This window comes from Lepisma saccharinum, chromosome 1 (assembly GCF_977018435.1).
Source record: "Lepisma saccharinum chromosome 1, izLepSacc3.1, whole genome shotgun sequence".
In the NCBI taxonomy this organism is placed as follows: domain Eukaryota; kingdom Metazoa; phylum Arthropoda; class Insecta; order Zygentoma; family Lepismatidae; genus Lepisma; species Lepisma saccharinum.
In genome coordinates, this window is record NC_139229.1 from 161,836,232 (window position 1) to 161,860,233 (window position 24,002).

A 24,002-nucleotide genomic window follows, 5' to 3' on the forward strand; every position below is an offset into this window, starting at 1 on the left:
TGAAAATTGCAAGTGACGTAAACAAGAGGTGTGCAAATTTCAAGGCTTTCTTTAGTTCCGATATAGCACTCAGTGACTGATTACACTGGTCAACAGCCAAAATGCGACATGAGTGATATATACAATTTCTAGTCAATATTGGTCCCCTAAATACGAAACTGTTGTTGGAAATCGCAATTGACTAATTATAATTGAGTTACAGGGCATTGTTGATTTGGAGAAGTTCCCTATATGTATATATGTTATTGCACAGCTGTAAGAAGTAAATGTTGAGTTTTTCTTATCTTATCTTTGTTTATTTGTTGTAAGGAAAGGGGAAACTGTTCAAGACCAGCCACAAAACCTCTTTATTCATTGTTTTGTGAAGTGTTCATTTTTTGCAGATGTGATTGTGGCTTTATAAAACTAGGTTGAGTGTGTGCATTTATCGAAGATAAATCACGTATTACGTGATGCGTTTCTGGTAAGGTTGGCATTTGATTAAATTTCTGAGTAATGGTAAAATATGCCACGTAAATGCATTATCAATGCTAAAAATTTCTGTTATGTTTGTGGTCAAATTGTGTTTTCTGGACAGCGAAGAAATATTACCCCTGCTCTACGAACAGCCTACAATCTATATGTCGGTAAATACTGCAAATTCGGAGATGAAGATAAGACTGGCGCTCCATATTTCCATTGTAAGACCTGCTACACGAATCTGCTGGACTGGTTGAATCACAGAAGACCATCGATGCTATTTTCTATTCCCATGACTTGGCTGGAGCCCAATAATCACACAGACGATTGTTCATTTTTTGTAGGCCTATGGTCCCACCAATACAACGTATGTCCAATACTAAAAAGAAGACAATTGTATTTCCAAATATTCCATAGTAATGAACTACCTGTTAAAACACCCCCTGAATCCTATTCCGTAGACTCACAAGACGAACTGTACGATCCACAACCTTCCACATCTACAGATCCGGACTTTGTAGGTGATGTTAAACTTACAGAACAGAACAAGGTTAGCCAAGGCAGAGCTATTAGCCTCCAGAGTTCAACAATGGAATTTTCTGGCTAGTAATTTGAAGGTGTCAATTTATCGTGACTGTCAGAAAAAGTTGGAAGAATACTTTTCTACCGAAGCAGATCTGATGCACTGCAGTGATATTAATGGTTTATTGGGGGCTATGGGCATTAAGCACATCTGCGAAGAGTGGTGGTTGTTCATAGATGCATCGGTATAAAGTCTAAAAGCTGTACTGCTTCATAACAGCAACGAATTGCCTTCAATCCCTATTGGTTATTCTGTGTAAAAGAAAGAATCGTATGATAGCCTAAAATTCCTCCTTCAATCAATTAAATACAATAACTACATATGGAAAATATGTGCAGATTTGAAAGTCATTGCTATTTTAACTGGACTCTAACAAGGCTATACCAAATATTGCTGTTTCCTCTGCAAATGGAATAGCAGAGACAGAGCTTCTCCTTTCATTAAAAAGGATTGGCTATTACGTCAAAGTATGGAAACTGGAAATATGAATGTAAAAAATGAACCTCTCGTTGAATCTGAAAATCCTATACTTCTTGCACTTCATATAAAGCTTGGACTGATCAAAAAGTTGGATCGAAACTCTTTGGCATTCAAATATCTACTTAACAAATTTCCAAAAATCAGTGAACAGAAGATCAAGGAAGGAATTTTGTGGGCCCTCAAATTCGTCAACTTTACCAGGACGAGATCTTCCAACACCTGCTAAGTGATGTTGAGAAAGGTGCATGGAGTTCTTTCAGATAAGTCTCCAACAATTTCGTGGGAAACAAATGTGCTGAACACTATGAAAAACTTGTAAATAATTTGGTTTCATCGTATCAAAAAATGGGTTGCAATGTGTTCCTTAAATTGCATTTTCTACTCTAATCTCAATTTCTTGCCGAAAACTTGTGGGGAAGTAAGTGATGAACACGTTGAGCATTTCCACCAACAAATATCTGTAATGGAGGAAAGATACCAAGGGAAATGAAGTACAGGAATGCTTGACGACTATTGCTGGACAGTAATCAGGGATGATCCTGAACTTCACTACAAGAGGGAAGCAAAGAGGAAGCGGATTTAATCCCACGTAAGTAGTAAAGAACACACCATACAGTAGTATAGTAGAAAATAATTATTTTGTGATTAATGTGAAAACTTTGATTCATGAATTTACTTGGAAAATGCAAATGGAAATATACCCACGTTTTGTACTGTTCGCATAATACAGTTCAAACGTAAAAGTCACATGCACATCAAGCATACGTCATTTCACTACGTTACAACATTGGGAAACCCGACTTTTCAACAATACCTCGTATAATTCTTAAACTGGAAGTCGAGTGGCATTTTCATTGTCAGTTTCGTGTTCAGCATCATGGATTGATAAAGAAAAGTGAATTTTCATCCATGTCGCACAAAAAAAAAAAAAATTGTTGACCAGTGTTATCTATGTATCATGTTCCCACATAATTTCTGAGGATAAGATGAAATTCAACTTGCAATTAATGTAATAGCAGTGCGTTCAGTATCAAATTCCCCATGTATTTAAATGGAAGAACAATTGCACATCAAAAGTGTGGGGACACAACAGGGGTGCTGCCACCTAGAATAGTGCTTTGACCAGGTCCATTGTGAACAGTTGGGGGGGGGGGGGCAGCTGGATGTGTATTTTCGGGGAAGAGTCAGAAAACAATTCATTAAATTCAGTGCAGGGTCGGACTCAGACCGCCAGGAGGGCGGTGAAATTTTCCTCAGCAGAGTGCTGATTGTGAACAGTTGGGGGAGGGAGGTGCTGGATGTGTATTTTCGGAAAGGCACTGAGGGCATAGACTGAGGGGGTTAGGGTGACCAGACACACATTCAAAAAGCAGAACAGAGCATGATGAAAAAGGAGGACAAAGTCGTAAAAACGAGGACACCGCAAAACCTAGCAACTCATTTGCCATTAATCATAATATATATATAAAAAAAATACCAACACTTTACTCATACAATTCTGATGATTTTTTCAATAAATTCCTCTTACTTTTAAGCAACGAAAGCAATCTCCTAATCATAACTAAGAATATCTGTAGTTTGAAGCACAGAATTTTACTCTTCTTTCCAATTCTTGAATATTACGTAGAATGAAATATCCCCATAAGTGTATGGAAATGTATCAAGTAAGATTCGCAGAACTCATTTCCAAAAACCGAATTAAAATTTTAGGTAGTTTAGATTGGGTAGATAATGATTTTAATGTCCCGAATATTTCTAGCACTCTTTCCAACAGCAGGGAAAAGTGACAGCCACCTTACACTTTATCTCATATTCGTTTCTTCCATCCTTTAAAATCTGGATATTTTCTTATAAGATAATTGTTGAATTTACACTTTCGCTTCGTTATTTCATGAAAGTAAATATTACTTAAGAATCAAAATTGTCACTACGCGTTTCTGTATCGCGTATGTATGACTCGAAAATGAACTAACCGACCTCTGTGGCAGAGTGGTTAGCACATCATGCCACAATGCCAGAGGTCTGGGTTCGAATCCCAGCCTGGGTATGGGTGTTCTTTTTTTAATTTCCCTTCATCAAAATCATCGCTCATCCTCATCTTCGCGATTTGCCAAAAGCGGCAGAAAAGGGAAATAAACTGAACCATATCAATCAAACAAAAAGGAACTGCTCAGATTAGATGTTTTTCAGAAGTTTCAGATTGCGAAGCAACGAGTTAGAATAATACAAACTAATGACTAGAGTGCGCGTCAAATCTCCTGCATATGGCGATATCTCACTGCAGCGGTGCCTGTCGAAATCTCACGCGGAAAAGAGACAGCATGGTTGAGCGAAACGTCTTGTCAATGAGAGCACGGCAACGCCGCACGTCTGTGATTCGCTGGTGCTGTTCAGCAGTTCAAGGTCATATGCAGGAGATTTGACGCGCACTGTAGCAGTGTGCGGGACAGCACTTTTTTAGGTTGGGACGGGAAATGTTTCTAAGTCACGACGTTCTTGATGGGGAAAAAATCACATTTTCCCTTGGTTTCTTTTTTTATATATAATATAAATAAAAGCTAACAATTTCCGAGAAGTGTCAACACTTACAATGCAGAAAAAAGCATCAAGAATTAACCACTTTTAAAAATGACCATTTGGAAGTTCTGGACTGCTCGGGACGAGATCTCGAAAAGTCTGGAAATCATTGCTCGAATACTTAACGTGCCCCAAGTGATATGATGATCGTTATGTGTGGAAGCATTCTTGATGCAGCACATGTGTTATGGTCGATGCTATATTCTTTCCAAAAAAGGAGGACAATCCTGGATAATAGAAGACGTCTGGTCACCCTAGAAGGGGCACACAGGGTTTTTTGCCAAGTGTCCAAGTCCGGCCCTGTTTGCCCAAAACTATATTTGTTAATGTTTCCCTTGCATCCTGTGTGTTTTTAAGCAAATGATTCTTACATCCTCTGGTACAGATGTTGTCAGTGCTTGTTGGACATTTTGCTCCAATTCAGTCTCTCTCACAAAGTAAATATACATTGTGATGATGCATAACATGCTTATAAAGCTCACTTTTACTTTTTTTCTTTCTTTCTTCCTGTTTCAAAGCCATTTTCCCCTCCAAACTGGAGATGGAGTCAGATGCAGATAAGAGGCTGGCGGCTTTGGTAACTTACCACCAAAATTCAAGGCTTGTTATAAATGTTGGAAATTTTGTAGAAATGCAAAGCAACCAATCTAGGGATTTTCAAAGTGTCAGCAAATTTTCAGGATTCCTGATGCTGAAAAACCAACGTTTACAAACTATTTCTCCCTTGAGTGCATGTTTCGCATTTCTTGATTGATCCTGCGAAATTCCCCATATGTATAGTGCAGAAAACTTCAGCAAAAGTGAGAACATAGAGGAATCATTTCCTCAAGTCAGGATTGGGACATAACATTTATTCATTTATTTCTAGGATGTAGTGCGACGTTTCTAAAAAAATATATAAATCTTCGAGAATCAAGCACTCGTAATCAGTGATATGTCAGACTATAAAGCCAGTCTTGCATAGTACTTAATTCAGGATCACATGCGAGTTTTGCAGTTCTCATTAAGAAGGAACCTTTTTCCTATCTGATTTTTCGGATGATCTTACTTCTGCCTGTCAAATCTGCAAGATGACTTGGTCTCTCCCTTCCCAACGTGACTTACATTGCCTATATATATTACACAATCTATGATGTCAAATTGTTAATGTGGACTATTATTGTTTATGTGTAGATGCACTCATAGCCGCAGACTCCATGGGGCTTGGGGAGGCTCGAGCCCCCCCAATGTTAATGATGTGGGGGCAGAGCCCCTCAAATAATTTTGCTTAAGAGGATCTAATGTATTATTTTGCTTCTCTTGTAAAGTTTACTCTGAATTGTGCAACATGAACTTAACTTTAAATACACATTTGAAATGTTCTAGACCATCAAATTTGGGGGACTGAGACCGATAAACCATCAACTTTGGGATGAGCTATGAAAGGAGGCAGCAAAACACATGACTTATTACTATATACTAAGTATATAATTATGAGTATTGTTAACATTTTTACTATAAAGAGTTTCAAAATAACGAGGTGATATGACAATTATACCAGTATGTTGTTTAGTGAATTCTGAACAATTTGAGGTCGTAAACATGACTTTCAGGCAATATTGATATGTACAATATTTAGTTATCCTCGAAATCTCTTCCTCTAGTCCAAAGAATAAGGGGAACATAATTCTAAAGACTTTGAGTTTATTTAACACTGGCTTGCAGTAAAGTACGCAAGGAAAGCTTATGAAAAGTCTGCATTGTGAAAGCAGGAATGGCTATGATCAAAGGCATTATTGCTAAAGCACGGCCTGCTATGTTTATTTATTATTGCAAAATTAACTTTAAAAAGTAAAATATTGCAGCAAGAACAAAGAAGTAAAACTATTTGCCTGCGATTTGTGTTAGCATTTATGTAAATAATTAAATAAAAATGTTAAATATTGTAAATATTCACTATTTTTATGGGTACGTCAACACTAAGGTTCTTTGCACCCGTCACATGTCCTTTCTTTACAAGTCTGTTGCAGACATTAAAACACACCCATGCCCTCGCCGGGATTCGAACCCGAGACCTCTGGATCAAAGCGAGTTGAGACGACCAACCAACATGCTCGGCTACCGAGGCCGGCATAAAACTGTTATGTTGGCCTCTTAATGTAAATACATAGCCTACTTTTAAATAAAAATGTTAATTGTTATCTAAAAAACAAATGAGCAGACACACGTTTTTCATGTTACATTTCATTTCATTGAGGAATATAATAGCTGCTTAAAAACTGTTATACGAGGGTCACTATTTATATTTTGAGCCTTGGCAACACTGATTGAAGTTAGGCGCGATTTGACGTTTGCACGGAATCGTCTGGCATTATTGACCATAACGTACTTCAAATGTTTTGTCAATAGCTTGATTTGTGTTGTTTCTGTTGCCTTGGAGATTGCGCGACAACAGTAAAATGGAATTAACTCGTGAAGATTTTCGTGCGATGATTTTTTACGATTTTCGACCTGGATTTTCAAGACAAGAGTGCATCGATCAACTTACTTCCACATTTGGCGATGAAGACCCATCCTTTGCCACTGTGAAACGCTGGTATAACGAATTTAATCGTGGCCGCCATTCACTCACCGACGAGATTCACGAAGGTCGTCCAAAATCAGTTGTTGTTCAAGAAAACATTGATGCTGTGCAAAACCTAATACTGCAAGATCGTCATGTGACATACTGTGAGATTGAGGCAACCATAGGCATTAGTTCCACCAGCATATATAAAATATTACATGATCATTTAGCTGTGAGAAAGGTATGTTCTCGTTGGATCCCACACAATTTGACAAAAACTCAAAAAGACGCTCGCGTCAATTGGTGCAAACAAATGCTCAATAAATACAATCGTGGTGCTTCAAAAGACGTTTATAAGATTGTAACAGGTGACGAATCATGGATATATGCATATGAGCCGGAACGTAAACAGCAGTCGACTGTATGGGTGTTTCAAGATGAACACAATCCAACAAAAGTTGTTCGCGCTCGAAGCACATCGAAACAAATGGTCGCCTGTTTTTTCGGGAAAACTGGTCATGTGGCAACTGTGCTTTGAGAGGAACGTAGAACGGTCAACTCTGAATGGTACACAACAATTTGTTTGCCAGAGGTCTTCGGTCAAATACGGAAAACAAACAAACGCCGTCGGATCATTCTTTGTCAAGACAATGCCAGCTGTCACACATCTCGTCTAACAACCGACTTTATGAACAGTCAAAAAATCGAATTGATGGGTCATCTGCCGTACAGTCCTGATTTGGCACCCAATGACTTCTTCTTGTTCCCGAATGTCAAGAATAAATTGCGTGGACAAAGATTTTCGTCGGCGGAAGATGCCGTTGATGCGTTCAAAAACCATATTATGGAGGTGTCTCAAGAAAATTGGAAAAACTGCTTTGACAAATGGTTCGAACGAATGCAAAAGTGTATTGACCATAAAGGAGAATACTTCGAAAAACAATAAAGCAGTTTTCAATGCCAAATTCCTGTTTTTTCATTGTTCGGCTCAAAATATAAATAGTAACCCTCGTACGAAGACATAACTTTTTTTTAAAAAAAGGGAGGAAGTGAGTCCTTCATTCATTTATTTCAGTGATCAGAGGCCCCCCCCCCCAATAATTTTGACAAGTCGGCACCCCTGGCACTCCCAATACTTCAAAATGCCCAAATAAGAAAATAGTATATGCAAGCACACTGAATTTTCTACTGTTTTATGTAGAACTGCAGTCATTTAGGAAGAATTTTGATGAAGTTAATGTAATTTGATCAATGCATGATCAATTTTTAACAAGAATTCTTTCACAATTAGGAGAAGAGAGATGCAGTAGTAGATAAATACGGAGATACTAGTACTCACTTTATCTGCGAAACTGTGTTTTTTTTTCTTTGTTCTATTAATTTCAGTGGCCTCTGTACTGAAGAGTACAAGTTCCGAGGATGGTGGCAGTGGCCACTGAAATTAATAGAACAAAGAAGAAAAACACAGTTTCACAGATAAAGTGAGTACTAGTTTCTCCGTATTTAAGAATACTTTGATATGTTGTAACATTCTGCCTTATAATGCCATCTCTGGACAGTGTGTTCCTTCCCTGAACATACTGATAATAATAATAATAAAACATGGGTAAATGAAGCAAAGAATAAATTAAAATGCATGTTAATAGCAAAGTATAATAGATTTATAGTTTTCAAAAGCAAATCATACTTTTCAATTTACAAATTCAATCAGAATTAAATATACCAATACAAATTATTTGGACATATTTACAAAAACAAAACTGCATTCTTGAAAACTTCAATAGTAACTCTTGCATATGGTATTACAAACATAATGTACAAAAATGAGAACCTTTGCCTAAAATTATTTCTTGTAACTTTATCCAATTGAATGGGTGGTAGGACACTTCTGACTAGTATTCTACATAGAAACTTCTAATGTGCAGATTTTACTTGTCCTCTTGCAAAGCAGATTAGAGATGATTTGCAACTGCCTAGACATTGAGATAAGCAATTTGGTTTAACATGTAAGGTAGTAAAAATATTCATTGTAGAACTAGTTTTGCACGCACAAACTAACTATATAAGAATGTGCACAGTTCCTGATTTTTCAAATGTCATGATTAGCAGGCAAATTAACTGGTTCTGCATTAATTAACAGGCTGCATAATGTTTTCTTAGGCTCACAACTCTCTCTCCCGTAGCACACAATCATTCTTCATACACAAGTTGCATTAATCAGCACCTGTAAAAATTAACAAATTGTGATGTGATATCATTAACTTTTCTTTCATACTTAACAATACAATAATTTTCCTTAGAACAGTTACAGGCTGCTTTGCTCAACAACAACATGTTTGTTAACTTAAAGGGAATTATTTCATATGTTTTCAAAATTGAATATTTTTTTGTAGTATGTTCTACTGGGTAGCAAATAATTTAACTCTTAAACGCAGAAATTTGACATTCATGTCACATTCAGATTAGATCGTTAAAACCGATATGTGAAACTCGTGTAACATTTGGTTTTCTTCACTTTTGGAGTATACTGTGGCTCAGGTAATGCTTGGAGATGCATGTTTTTGAATCTTACATGAGCTTTGAGGCATCCTATTCCTACACACTCAAGTTTAATTTGATTCTGGCTATATATACACAGGGGGGTACATTCCCTATGGCAAAATACTTGCCACGAGAATGGAACACATATCAGGTAATATGTAGGTACCAATTTGAACCCTCCAGTTTCAATGTTGCCTATGTGGGGACCCAAAGAAGTTTAAATTTCATTATAAAAAATAACTATTTTCTTACCTTTGTCTTCTTCTACTATTTCTTGATAAATAAAAATTGAGTTTTTCGACCACAGGGTTATAGCCTGGTCTGTATTGAAAAAAAAAAAACTAGGTATAATTTGTAACTATAGCATACATAGTTTCAGAGATATAATATTCATTGAAAACCTTCATGGAATTTTAAATTTCCTGCTGAAAACAACCACAGCTTTTACATTAGAATATTATTTTCTCTGAAAGGTTCATCATCAATTCTTGCCATGAGAACTGGACATATATCATGCAATATCAGGAGCGGTGCCAGGGAGTGCGAAAGGGTGCTTGCGCACCCCATAGTTTTCTTCCGCACCACCTTCAGCACCCCTTTTTCACAGAAGAAAAAAGTTTGGAATAACCAAAAATAGTTTCTGCCAACCAAACACTTGTTCAAACAAGCAACCAACATATGATTTATTCACTAATACTAAATGCTCTATAAGTAATCGAGCACATGTGCTTGTAGTTACCAAATAGCTTAACAAAACACAGTTTTGGCTGTGTTGCAGTGTTGTTTATGTTATGACTTTCGAGAACCATGTCGTCATGGGTGTAGACAGAGGAGAAGGGGTTCATTCTCTCTCTTTCCCTCTTACCCTTTATCTCTCTCTCTCTCTCTAAGAGGAAATAAAGGAAGAGGAAACATTGGGATTAAGTATTGAAGGGAGAACTGTATTATTGTATACTACAGGCAAGCCATTGATACTAATCTGAAAGGGAAACCACACTTACTTCTTTTTTCTTTTTGTCAAAGCAAACAAACAAAATTGATCAAGTCATTGGTATATTTTCATAGAAGCCTACTAAAAGTTGATTGGTATTTTATGTAGTGGATATAGCATACAGCCGGCAGCCGACGAGAATATCACTGAATGAAGGGAGACGGGGCACAGAGGGAAAGGGAGGGTCAGGTTCATTTGCAGAATTTAGGGGTGGTTGGGGGGTGGTCGGGGAGAAGGAAGTCTTGTTTTCTTCTTGGCGGGTCATTGTCAAGCTGACGAGAAGAGTTCTGGCGGAAGAGCACCTCCCCTACGCGAAAGAGTGGAGTCGCCTGGCAGTACGTCACACCTCTTCTGCCAGCGCTCTTCTCGTCGGCTGCCAGCTGTACATGCATGTTTAGTTTTTCCTTTTTTTCAACATCGCAGCTCCTAAATGTTTAATCCTGGCACCGCTGCTGTGCAATATGCAGGTATCACTTTGAATCCTAACATCCTAGCAATGACTTCGTGGGGAAAGGGTACAAGTTTCATTCATGGGGGGTCCAAAAAGGGTACAAGTTTCATAAAAAGAATAGAAGAAAATGAGAGATGTTTTTCAACTCTAGCATTCATTATTTCTGAGATATATGAAAAAACCGGAATTTTTAATTTCAACCAAGGAAAGTATCAGCAACAAGATCGTAATTCTTTCCATGAGAATGGAACACACATTGGGAAACATACAGGTACTGTCTTGAACCCTTACATTTTGGCGTTACCTACATGGGAGCCCAAGGAATTTAAAATTTCTTAAAAAATATGAAATTTTTAATATTTCTTCTTCTTCTATTTGATGAATGGATTTTTTTTTCGACCACAGACTTGTAGTGTCTAGAGTGTACTGAAAAAAAAAAACCGGCCCGTAATTTGTAACTCTAGTATTCATAATTACCAAGATGTATAATTTTTGTTGAAAACCTTGTGGAATTTCAAATTTTCTGCATAGCTCTTAAATTAGAACTTTTTTCCCCCTCAATAGAATCTGCAGCAAGTGCACAATCCTTGCCACGAGAATGAAACACATATCGGGCAATATGCAGGTACTGTTTTGAACTCTCACGTTCTGGCATTGCCTATGTGGGGGACCAATGAAGTTCAAATTTCATTAAGAAAAAAAAAATTGACTACTTCTTTTATTTGATAAATGAAAATTGGGATATTTCGACCACAGGCTTATAGCATAGACTGCACTGAAGAAAACAAGCTATAGCCTGTAGCTCTAGCATTCACAGTTACAGAGATATAAATTTTCAATTAAAACCTTGTGCAATTTTAAACTTCTGCTGAAAACATCCTCGGCATTCAGGCCTTATTCCGTAAAACATATCTTGACCTTTAAGGGTTAACCCTGGGCAGTCCAACTATACAATTAATATAGCATCAAGTGCATGGGCTGCAGATAAAAAAATAATCATACAAAGAAAAAAAAATAATAGCTCTTGGATTTAATCACTCTATAGTTGCTTTTTGTGTGTGTGTGTGTTTGTTTTACCCCTTTCTCTATAAAAGAGTAAATGCCTAAAAAGTATCAAAAATTCACTACTTAGGTAAGTGAGTGAGTATATAAACTGCTCGCCATTAAAAATGCAACACCCAGAAGGAGTAATCGGAATCGGACGAAATGTGCACAGTGTGTAGAGGAGAGGTGCAGAAGGAAATGATTAGGTGTTCAAGGCCGTCATGTGCGCCTGCCACGCCATCTGGTAAGTGGTACCTGTAGCAGGTCAGATAGGTGCAGAAGAGCAGTGAAAGTGCATGGTCGTGAGTGCAGTGTGTTCAAATCGGTCAGCAATGCCACGTCGTCGAATATGGCAGCGATTCCAGCATGTTTCCCAGTTCGATCTCAGCCGAATTGTTGCATACCGTGAATGCAGATTATCCTACCGTGAGATCGGTGCCTGTGTAGGACGGAATGCATCCACAGTGATCCGTGTATGAAACCAGTGGGTCCAGGAAGGCACTGTAGAGCGACATAGAGGTTCACAACGTCCGCCTCGGACGACGGAATGAGAGGACAGATGTCTGATACGCATGGCCCTTACAGACAGAACGGCCACGTCAACGAGGATTACGCATGAAGTACGGGATGTTTTACAACGTCCAGTGTTCCCACGAACCGTGCTTCGTCATTTGGCGCCCACTGTTGCGGATTCCTCTGATGCTAGAGCATAGGCGTTTGCGTCTGAGATGGTGCTAAAACCATGGTGCATGGATGGTGGAGTGGAATGCTGTAGTGTTCTCTGATGAATCCCGCTTCTGTATACAACATCATGATGGACGTACACGCGTGTGGCGGCACCGTGGCACTAGGCTTCATGATGCCTGCATCATGCATCATCACACAGGGCCTTCATTGGGTATCATGGTATGGGGTGCCATCGCCATAGGTGTTCGTTCGCGTCTCGTACGCCTTCAAGGGACATTGAACAGCCAACGGTACATCACACAGGTTCTCACCCCTGTTGCTGTCCCATTAATCCATGCACTGCATAATGCCACTTTTCAACAGGATAACGCGTGCCCCCATGTTGCAAGGAATGTCCTCGCATTTATGGAAGCTAACCACGTGCCCCTGCTTCCTTGGCCAGCACGTTCGCTGGATATGTCGCCAATTGAACATGTCTGGTCCATGGTGGGTCGCTGGCTGCCGGCTAGCCCAACTCAGGTTTCAGGCACGTAATGTTGAAGACCTCTGGCACCGTGTGGAAGCCGCTTGGGATGCCATACTGCAAGCAGACATTGATAAGACTCATTCTGTCAATGCCTCGCCGTGTTGCAGCAGTTATTGCCGCCCGTGGAGGCTGTACACGCTACTAGCTCCTTGGGGTTATGCAACCATGTTCTACGTGTCACATGTCACACCACCGAGCTCTAACTGTAATCATTTTCTTATCTTATTATGAACTACATATTTGCCAAGTTTCATGTTTCTATCTCATTTCCTTCTGGGTGTTGCAATTTTAATGGCGAGCAATGTATATTTACTCTCTTATATTTGATAGTGAGTAACACGCACTTCATCATTATCCTTTCTCTATTATATGGAAGAAGTCATTGTACTACATCCAAAAACAGAAGTGGTAGATTAACACACAATCCAGTTGCCTATAAAACTCCTGGATCCATTAACCAAGACAGGATCAAGTCTAATTATACAATGGGCATTAATGGAAAAATTCCTGACATCATCCACTTAGGTCCTGAACAAAGGGCTTCAGAAATGAGAGAGAAATAAGCTAGCATCCTAAAAATGTATGTGTGTTATGCCAATCACATAATTTTGCTCAGTAAATGGAAAGGAGCAAATGAGAGTATGACAGTATTCTGTAATGTAAAGTGATACACACATATCAGTACTCTTCCATTTCTCACAAAATTATCACAATTTTCGACTATACACTTAACCATAAACGGCCACAAAGTTTTCAATGAAATGACAAAAAATACTGAGATATATAAATTTCAATGGTGTGTTATAAGTCTGGCACATTCATTGAAAGCCACTACTGGGATGTTGAAGCCTTATGAATGATGCAAAATCATTCTGAAAGTTCCAGTAGTAAGTACGAAATAGAGTGTTGTTGAGATCTTTGACCAGTCTTCTGTTATACTCTGGATAATGTTTTTATTGGAAAAATGGGTGTTAATGGTGCCATCATAACACTCTGATCTGGTCAACCAAATCAAATTGGTCAACATATAAAATCTTACTATATACTAATCTTACTAACATTACTCACCCTTTATCTCTAACAATTTACAATAGCTACACCTTGATTGTTTTGGAAACCAGAACAACCAGGGTACTTGTCTATAAATCAAAATTGGTGTAATCTTAAATACCAATTGTAAAACTCGATTGTGTAAAAAAAAAAAAATTAAAAAAAGTACACAATAAACGGGGGGGGGGGGGGGGGACAAACTGAGGAAATGACATTCTCGTTTGTCAGGAAATATAAGTGCATACCCCTGAATGTATGCGGGTGGAGGCATGCTTCTTCAGAGGGTTTTCCCCTTTATATACAGGGGATGCACAAAAATATGGGAACACCTGGTATAAAATAGGTAGCCATTTCAAACCCAATTTGCATCTGAGTGGTAGGTGGCGCTGTGGTCACTGGCACTTCCTGCGAGGTATACACCCTGGCCAACCTGACAGATGGGCCAGTTACAGTTCAGCGACTGGTCCGTGCAGGTTATTGTGAATCATGTCTAAGCTGACAGAGTTTCAAAGAGGGCAATTGTGGGTGCACGTATGGTGGGAGCTTCCGTGACGAAAGTAGCGGAAATGTTTGGTGTATCAAGAGGCACAGTCTCGAAGATCATGACTGCCTACGAGACTTCCGAAAAAATCGCATCAGCGAAGCACCAGCGTGGACGCAAGTGTGTGTTGCGTGACACAGGCAGACGCACATTGGGTAGGATTGTGACCAAGCAGATCACCACAGTTCCAAAAGTCACTGCTGAGCTGAATACAGTGCTTACAAACCCTGTTAGCATCAAAACAGTCAGAAGAGAACTCCACAAGCACGGTATTCATGGCAGATCTGCAATTCCCAAACCACTTGTAACTGTTGACCATGCTGCTAGACAGAGACAGTGGTGCAACGCCCATAAAAACTGGACAATGGAGCAGTGGAAGACTGTAATCTGGTCGGATGAGTCATCCTTTACATTGTTTCCAACTGCTGGTCAAGAGTGAAGCATGGCGGTGGTTCAGTGATGATTTGGGCAGCCATCTCCTGGTATTCTGCCGGACCCATCATCACCCTGTATGGACAGGTCCTTGCCAGGGACTACGTAACTATTTTGAGTGACCAGCTGCATCCCATGGTGCAAACTTTGTTCCCAGGTGGTGATGCTGTGTTTCAAGATGACAGAGCACCTCTTCATACAGCTCACATCGTCCACAACTGGTTTGATGAGCACGAAGATGAAGTGTCACATCTGCCATGGCCTCCACAATCGCCAAACCTCAATATTATTGAGCCCCTGTGGTCGGTTTTGGAGACCAAGGTGCGAGCCCGCTACCCACCACCATCCTCTCTACAACAACTTGCAGTTGCTTTGGAGGAAGAATGGTACAACATCCCTTTGACAACCATACGCGACCTGTATTTGTTCATTCCACATTGACTGCAGGCCGTTCTGCATGCCAAAGGTGGTCCTACTCAATATTAATAAAGGTAATGTGCATTTCTGCAGGTGTTTCCATATTTTTGTCCATCCCCTGTACGTCTCTCACTTAACATGACAGAAAGTCCTTCTTTTCAAATTTTGCCTCCTGAACACATTTCACTTTTCGAAGTCATTGTTTAACTGGGGACCTGAGAAACACACCAGCATCATCACAGTTAAATATAACTTTCCTTCATTATCTTCATAAATTTCAGGTAACTTTTTCTTTATTTTCCTGTAGTTTACGGTTATTACAAGCATAAGAAAACAGTTTTTCGTTGTGACGTTTCAGGAGAAAACACACTCCTTTCATCAGACATTTATTTTCATTTTGACTCAAGATACAGTTATAACAATGGTTAGCATTTTTTTAAAACAAAAATAATCCATTATATAATGGATGTTGCCAATGTTACATTGTTGTAATATAGCAACATAACTATGAAAAGAAGCAGTCTGTTTTATTTTTATTTCAGATAAAAAAATTTTGATCACATTATTTTTTATTTAAAATTATGAATCCCAAATATCATCAGTTATTTCTAAAAACTCCATACTGGATCTATGTTACCATTTTCATTATTTAATTTATCCAGTGTTCTTCTGCAATGAACAAAGCTTCCCAGACATTCAACTCTATGTTTCCAGTCAATCTTTTAAAACCCTTCTCTTTTTAATCAAATGCTTCTCTTCAATGACGTGAGCTGACAAACCTGTTCTTGGGTTTAGATTTATAATGTCCAAAATCGTGTTCGTGCCATCTTATTGCCATTTTCCTTGCTGTTTGTCCTACATAATCCTTTGAACATGAACAACTTATATTATATATATTCCTGTGGTTTCCACATCTGGTAGAGAGTTTCTCATTTTGAATTCATTAAATGTACATTCCAAACTTCTTGGTGATCTAAAAACAATTTTGAAATTAAATCTTCTAAAAATTTTGGCAATTTTATGTGAGAATCCCTTGTGGAATGGAATGCACACAAATTTCTTTTCAACAGATTTTTCATCTTTGTCTGTATTTCTCTTTTCCTTTAATTTTCTTACGACCTGTTTTTTGATTTGGTTTATTCTGTTAGTGTGAAAGCCATTTTCTTTTGCTATATTAAATAGCCTTTCTTCTTCATTTTTGATATCCTTATTATTAGAACATAGTCTTTGTGCTCTGAAGAAAAAAATTAAAAATATATTATCCATTGTTATATGTGAATGTTCTGAATAGGCATGGATGTATTTTTTCCCTGCTATTTTTTTCTCCTATGGACTGATGTTTGAATTGTTGTGTCAGTTGTCTTAATTTGCAGATCAAGGAAAGAAATTATATTGTTATTCATGGGTTCGCAAATGAATTTTAATCGACGATGTGATTCATTTAACAATTTAAATACATCCACGATGGTGTTCTCATTTTTAGCAATAATTAACCCCTTACGTGGGTGTTTCGATTTTATAAATTGAGTTACAAGCAGGTTACCCGAGCTGAGTTCGGGGTTGTAATGTGTTGTTTCTTCTTCTCGTACACATTGATGATTTCAACATCTTCACAATTACTGTAGGACAATATACATTTTGTCCACTATTACAAAATTGTTACAAAGCCCACTTGATGCTCATATTGGCCAATTGGGACCACCATTATGCTATTGAGACATTGTGGGTGTGTACTTTTAATTTTGTTTATTCAAATGACTATGCAATACTCATCCAAGCTGCCACAGTATACATAAATACTCAAATAGTTAGGGTGATAGAGGAAGGAATTCTCAGTACCTTCCAATATCTATGCATCTCACTGCTCAGACTGTCTCTACATGTTGAAGTCAGCTGATGATCTCTGTTGTTTCTTTTCAAAGTTGGTTGGGTTATAATGATATCCATGAATATTAGTGGCCAGATGATGGCTTGGTAGCGCAGTGGTAGAGCATTAGAATGGAATGTCAAAGATCTAGGTACAATCCCTGGTTGAGTTAAGCCCCCACCCCTTCCTCCCTACTTTTGGTACCCATGTGAAATAAAAATTTCCAAAAGAATCGCCGTTATTCCATGCCATTTCAACTCCATTACATTTGATGATAAAAATGGGAGGCTTGTGAAATGTCACCTCTCATCAAATGAAAAAATGTTCTGTTTGTCTTGGACCACATATCTACAGTAACCAATATTCATCACCCTGTTACTTTATGCAGAGATGCATGGAATTCTTGTCATGAAAATTAACAACAAAATGAGTTCCCGAACATTGAATTTATTCCTTACCCATGTTTCAAGAATAAATTGCTATATTACTTGCTCAATAGAAAATTAGTATGTAACTTCCATTTTCCAAATATCTTAGAGGATAAGAGAACTGTCTGTATCAGAATAGTAAAAAGACATTATCCAGTACTGTATTACAAGAGGTTGAAGAGACTAAACAAAGTAATAATCTCATTAAAAAAGATTAATCTAAATTGTACATAGTGAAAAAATGTTCAAGCATAGCATATACTTGCTTGTTGGTATGCTGTAATGAGAATATTTTGATGGTGATGAGCTACATATAGAGCGAGGCAGGTAGCTTGGCTTCAAAACAATATGTCTGTTTGTGTACAATGAGCATTGTTGTTCTGCTTTAGTTAATGAAACCACTGCGGTAATAATGTTATTGATTTATTATTAATGTATCACAGTCATGATATTTCCACACAAAGTGAAATCAACAATGCCTAATCCAAGATTGGGCTCAGGACAGCTGACTAATCAGTGCATAATACTACCCTCTTGATCATAGAGGCCAACTGTACAACCACAGTATAAAGATGATTTCATGTTAACACACTCAATTGTTAACAAACTTTTTAATTTCTACTTATTTTATCATTTAGTTGCTTAAATATTTATTATTATAATTTTAATGATCAGTATATTGACATACAACACACAAATACAATGTTAGAAGGGTCATACTGAGCAGTCAAAAAGGTTTACCTGGTTCAACGATTCCCAGAATATGGAAACGGGAACAGTATTTGAACTGCATAAACAACGAAACAGAAAATTATTTTCAACAAGATCAGATTGATTACCGACAATTTGTAATGAAAGAAGTCAGCCGATTTGAATGAGCGTGAATTTTTAACCTATTAGACAGAAGATAGAAGTGTACCTTGAACTTACAGTAATCTGCTTAAGAGTTTGACTTGAGAAATTCAGCACACTGTTGAGGAGTCATCTTCTCGAAGTAGCAGTTTCATCAGAGAGATCTAAATTACAAGAACAACACTGTTAAACTGCCTAATGATACTATCAATGCGCAGAATAAATTACATGAACTGAAAATATTGAAGCAGTTATAATGAAGCAAATAAACAAGATGTCAAAAGACAAAGCCGAAATCAAGGAAGATTGTTCATGCACACACACATGCAATTGAAACATTTAAACAGCAGGACATGACAATTGGCCTTTGGTTACATTGTAAAGGCACAGGGTTAGTGAGGAATGATTCTCTGAAAAGTATTAAGGATAAACTGTGGGGGTCAGAGTTATAGAGACCATGAAAATATACGAAGTGAAAATAAGATAAGCATGTAGAAACAAACAGATGAAGCACTGTTAAAGGAAAAGAAACAAGCTCACATCCATCACCAAGAAAAACAACAAATACCAGACAGCCACAGCCACCAAAATGTTAAGCAACATGTGTACAAAGACTGAAAACAAAATAAATCTTACACAAAGAAATACATGATTACCTCCCACTCTCGCTACCTCTATATAATTGCCAATTTGCATAGAACCTGAATAAACTATCTCCACAGTTTCGTCACAGTTTTGTTAGGCTACTTTTTTTTCCAAAAAAATTCTAGTAGAGCTGCAATTTTTACTCCATTTAAAAAAATCTATTTCACTGAGAATGTCAAATTTGAAGCAAGTTCCAATGAGGATGGTGGCAGTAGCCATTGAAATTAATCGAAAAACAAAAAACAGCTTCGCGTGTTAAAATAAATTATGTTATTTCACCAGTTTATCCTCTTTTTTATATATAGATAAATTTCTTCCAAGGGTTCTTGTATTTTGAAGTCAACTGATTGATTCAAACTGTTAAGTCTGCCAAGCTTGTTACATTCTTGTTTGTTTCAGGTTCACCCCAGGTGTGGAAAGAAGTGAATACTGGGTACAAATGGAGACAGAAGAATAGCACCAAGGCAGAATAATATTGAAAGGATTTGTTTGTTAATCCAATCAAGACACATATAACAATAATTGATCATGCTGAAATAAATTACTTGATTTTAATGCAGTTGTAAATTGAAAATAGCTGTCAAGTGTTTCAAATTAAGGGATGTTCTGCTTGATTATAAAATACATCATGTACCTATGGCAATTACAAAAAATGTTATAGCTCTATATGAAAGCAATATTTGGAAATATGTGGAACTACATATTACTAAAATTCTAAGAAAAAAATGGTCTCATTAATCCTAAACTGAATATCTAAGAAAAGAAAATGGTCTCGTTAATCCTAACTGCAAATAACTCCTTCAGTTGCACGTGATAGAAGAATAATGCCCCATTTGTGCAATTGAAAATAGAATGATAATCTAATTCGAAGTGATTTCTTTGTAGCTTCCAGTGTCTGCAAATCATATTATAAAATAAAATATTTTAGGATAATTTCTGTGCTCAGTGGTGTAAGGAAAAAATGATTTTTCCCAAATGGCAACTTATACAAGAAAATTATGTGGGAAAGGAGTACTATATTTTATAGGTACTTTACCGATTTGACTTTAGGAGGATGGTGAAAGAGTGATATTTTTTTAATTTTCAAATAAGCACCTTCAATGATAAAATCCAGATTGAAGAACATGAAAAACTCTATAATCAGCATTGCATTAAAATTTCTATTCTATGGGAAGCACAGCATACAGTGGAACCCTGATTTTACGTTCCTGGATTTTACATTTTCCCACATTATACATTCAAGCTTGACGGTCCCAACATAGGAAAATGTTACAAAATTTCTCCCAATTTTACATTCTCCTGCATTTTAAGTTTTCTCGGCTTGGTCCCATGAAAAACATAAAATCGAGGCACTGTTAATGGAACTTCAGCAATAAAAACAAATGAAATCTGCGGACACCATACAGAATTGCTATACAGCATTCCCTTCACATCATTTTCTCTATTATCTGCACAAAGGAAGCAGACAAAGATCCTCATCTCACAAATGGAGGCAAAACGTCTGTCCTCAAGCGAGAGCACTTGAATATAACTGATGACATACTTGCACAACAAACTTCCACGGTATTAAAAATTTTACTTCTTAAAATTGTGCAATGTGTTGCAATAAAATATACAACTTGGTAATTGTTTTGAACAGCTCAAATGGTACAGCCTTTACACAACTGTAGTGATGATGTCTAACATGTTCTCCTTACAAAAATACAAGTATCTACACACAAAATAGATGGTTTCAGTTTCAAACTTAGATTTAGTTATAGTTCTTCACTTACACAAATGTGTCTCACAAACATATGCTGGATTAAATCGTGAATATAGAAAAAATGCAAAATATCTAGGTATATGATATTAAAAATCTTTGATGTTTTCTAGAAAGAAGACAATGATGATTTTTTTTTAACTATAAACAAACGAACCACAATGAAATATAATTTGTAATTACTATTTCATGAGCAAATTATTTATTTACTGACAACTGTGAAACTAGAAATTAAAAATGTGTATTTACAACTAAATATACTTACTTCTGCCATCGCATGCTACAATCTTCACTTTATCCACCTTCGCTACTTCGTGCATTTCTCTGAATTCTACATCATTCAACATGAATGTCCATACATTATCACAGAACCGATATGTGTTCAGCTTTTGTGCCTATGAAAAAATGATTTGTATATGCATATTAATGTAAATCTCCTTTATAACAAGATATATAAGCTCTCCTCTCTGAAGCTATATCATGCTCTACATTATTATTGGTTTCCAAATGAAAGTAACCTACTATGATATTAACATGTATATTCCTTTCTAGACTAAAGTGATAATTATACAGTTTTTGTACAAATTTCTGTGGTTTCTTTGTTTTTCATTCTGTCATGTTTGATTCGACAGTAGGAACTCTTCCAACACATTTTATGCAGAACAGATATAAGCACAAAAATTATTATTTCTAGTTTGTTTGTGGCTACAAGGTAAATAGCACATAGGAAAATGAATATAATCAAGTAATAAATAAAACTACAAGTTCATGCTTACAAATAACATGTAATAATTCATTGTTCTCCCACTTTAAAAAATACAAACATGGAGCCCACAAATAATAAACAGTACTTATATAACCCGGGAGGAATGGTAATGTAGTCGGAATGGCATCTGACTGCCATGTGGAAGACCCAGATTCGATTCCCGTGGTGTGTGATCAAGGTTGGAATTTCTCCAGCCTCGTCCCCACACAAAGCAGCTCTGGCCTGATCCTGCCTCAATCAATGGGTACCTAGGGGAACCGGAGCATGGTGCTGATCACATCTCTAAAATGCCCACGATCAATAATGTGTGGGGCCTTACCCCACATCCCCTAAATGTGCCTTCAAGACATGGTGCTATATGCACGGTAAAGTTGGAAGTGGTCGGAAAAAAAAAAACGAAAAAAAAACAGCTTTTTTTTTTAAGGAAAAAGAAACAGGAGTATTTTCCATGGCTTTTTTGGTTGTTTTTTTTCTTCACAAAAGTGTCTCAAATCAATGAAAATACAGAAGTTGGCAGTAATTTTCCTTTTCCATGTTTTTTGTTTTATCTCCCTACTATAAAATAGACACTCATTTCTAAATATAAAATACAATATGGAATTAGTAGCTAGACATAAACAGTGTTGTCAAAAAAGCTGATTTTTTTTTAATGATCTGCTCTTCCTGATTGTTATCTTCATATTTTGGTAGGCTTATTAAATAAATCTATGTAGTATAAACATATTCACATAACAAGAGTAGTTTTGTGTGTGTTTTCAATAGAACCTAACAGTGGCGAAGCATCCTATGAGGCCAGGAGGCCAGGCCTACCCACACCATTACTCTTTTATAGTTGTTTTTACTTATTTCTTCAAAACATATGTAATGCAATGCAAGAGTTTGGAATTATCATTTATGATAATTACAAAAAAATTCTAACACCATCCAGTCTACTAACTTTCCACTGAGTGAGGCACATTTGCTGAGGCCTCTTCTCTTCACATTCTGTTGTACGGTCGTATATGCAGGAAGTCTAATCTTACGAGTACTGTACGTAGGCTTATAACATGCTCGTGAGGCCGGCCTCGCGGTGTTACTCACTAGGATGAACAGAATATCAGCAACACTGCATTTCCGCTGCTGCATTTCCGCCAGGGTTGGAAATTTGTGGTATACCAGCATTTTATATAAACATTAGCCTGTGTTCGTGCAGAGAGATTTCTATTTCAATTGTACATTCTCCACATTTTGTACGAAACTTAAGTTTTCCTTCCTTTCATCGACACGAGTAAGGGAAATTGAAAATTACAGAGTATTGTAGTTCTGACTTCGTTTTCTGGTCAGAGTGCTGATGGTCTTGTCAATTCACCCAACACCGTAGCGCAAACAAAAGTCTAAAAAACTTATATTTGTAAAGTAAGTCTTCATACCAAATTATGTAAATTAAAATGCTAGTTACGCCCTATATTTTCAAAGTAGTTTTACTTTCACTGGAAATAGAATTATTTATTTTTATCGTGAACGGGGATTACCTCGCTTGTTCCCTGCCTGTGAAAACTTGCCTCTGCTCACAACACTACAAGGCAGCGGGGCTCAGAGCGCTAAGTTCGTGGCTGTAGAGCTTTGTTTGTAAGTCGTGTTGTGTGCAGCGATCAGATTTATGCAAGAAAGTGCTGGACTGAAATGCAAGAACAATTGAGTTCTTAATTGAGTGAAGATGTAATTATTGGTAAGGTAAGACCCACTTTTGTTCTTTCATGTTTCCTTCTTATAACAATAATTTCGAAAATGTTTTCAACTCTATTTTCCTTTGCAAGTAGCAGTAATTTTCCTTTGCAAGTAGCAGTGGCAAGTGACAGCAAAATATGAAAAATTTGAGAGTTGTTAAAACATTATTTAATGTGTTAACACTGTCGTCGAATAGATATTGCAAGCAAACATTTTTTTATGCAGCCAACACAAGCAAAGAGGTAGGCCATTTTGTTTACTCTGAAGAGATAACAAGAGGAGAGGGGATTTGAGCGTACAATGCAAGGGAAGACTTTTTTGGGGTTTAGGACAAAGAGTGCTATGGGATTATTCCGGTTCAAGTCTGGCGGAACAGGCCAGTGTTGTCACATTGGATTGGCAGAAAAGAGCTAAATCGCGCATAAAAATTGGGGTTCTATTCTCTCAAGCAACTACATTTATTATGTATAACCTGTTTATATGTTACATAGTAACCTATCGTGTTGCCATCATAGAAGGGTCCCAAACAAGGATCCTATGTATCCTATTATCACGTAAAGGTGTCTACTCACACGAGGGGCAGAATAAACTACAATGCGAAGTATTCACACTGAATGAGAGAGTTTACTTTTGTTTTTTCTTTAATGCTTCCAC

The 24,002-nt window shown here is 37.3% G+C and overlaps 1 protein-coding gene across 3 annotated transcripts in view; it reads right to left on the bottom strand.

Annotated features, from left to right (window-relative positions):
- Positions 1 to 8,283: 8,283 nt before the first annotated feature.
- The window catches only part of TfIIA-S (general transcription factor IIA subunit 2), a 31,971-nt gene continuing 16,252 nt past the window's right edge, over positions 8,284 to 24,002 (bottom strand). Inside the window, exons 4-6 of one of the 3 annotated variants that reach the window (XR_014441898.1) lie at positions 21,141 to 21,270; positions 18,550 to 18,635; positions 8,284 to 8,868 (exon numbers count right to left, since the gene is read on the bottom strand). Coding sequence is in view for 1 of the 3 variants with exons in the window: in XM_083125275.1 (XP_082981401.1) it covers positions 8,858 to 8,868; positions 21,141 to 21,270 (141 nt within the window). In the remaining 2 variants the exon portion in view is untranslated. Of the gene's footprint in view, positions 8,869 to 18,538; positions 18,636 to 21,140; positions 21,271 to 24,002 lie in introns of all 3 variants that reach the window. The other 2 variants (XR_014441899.1, XM_083125275.1) reach the window with 2 other exon arrangements.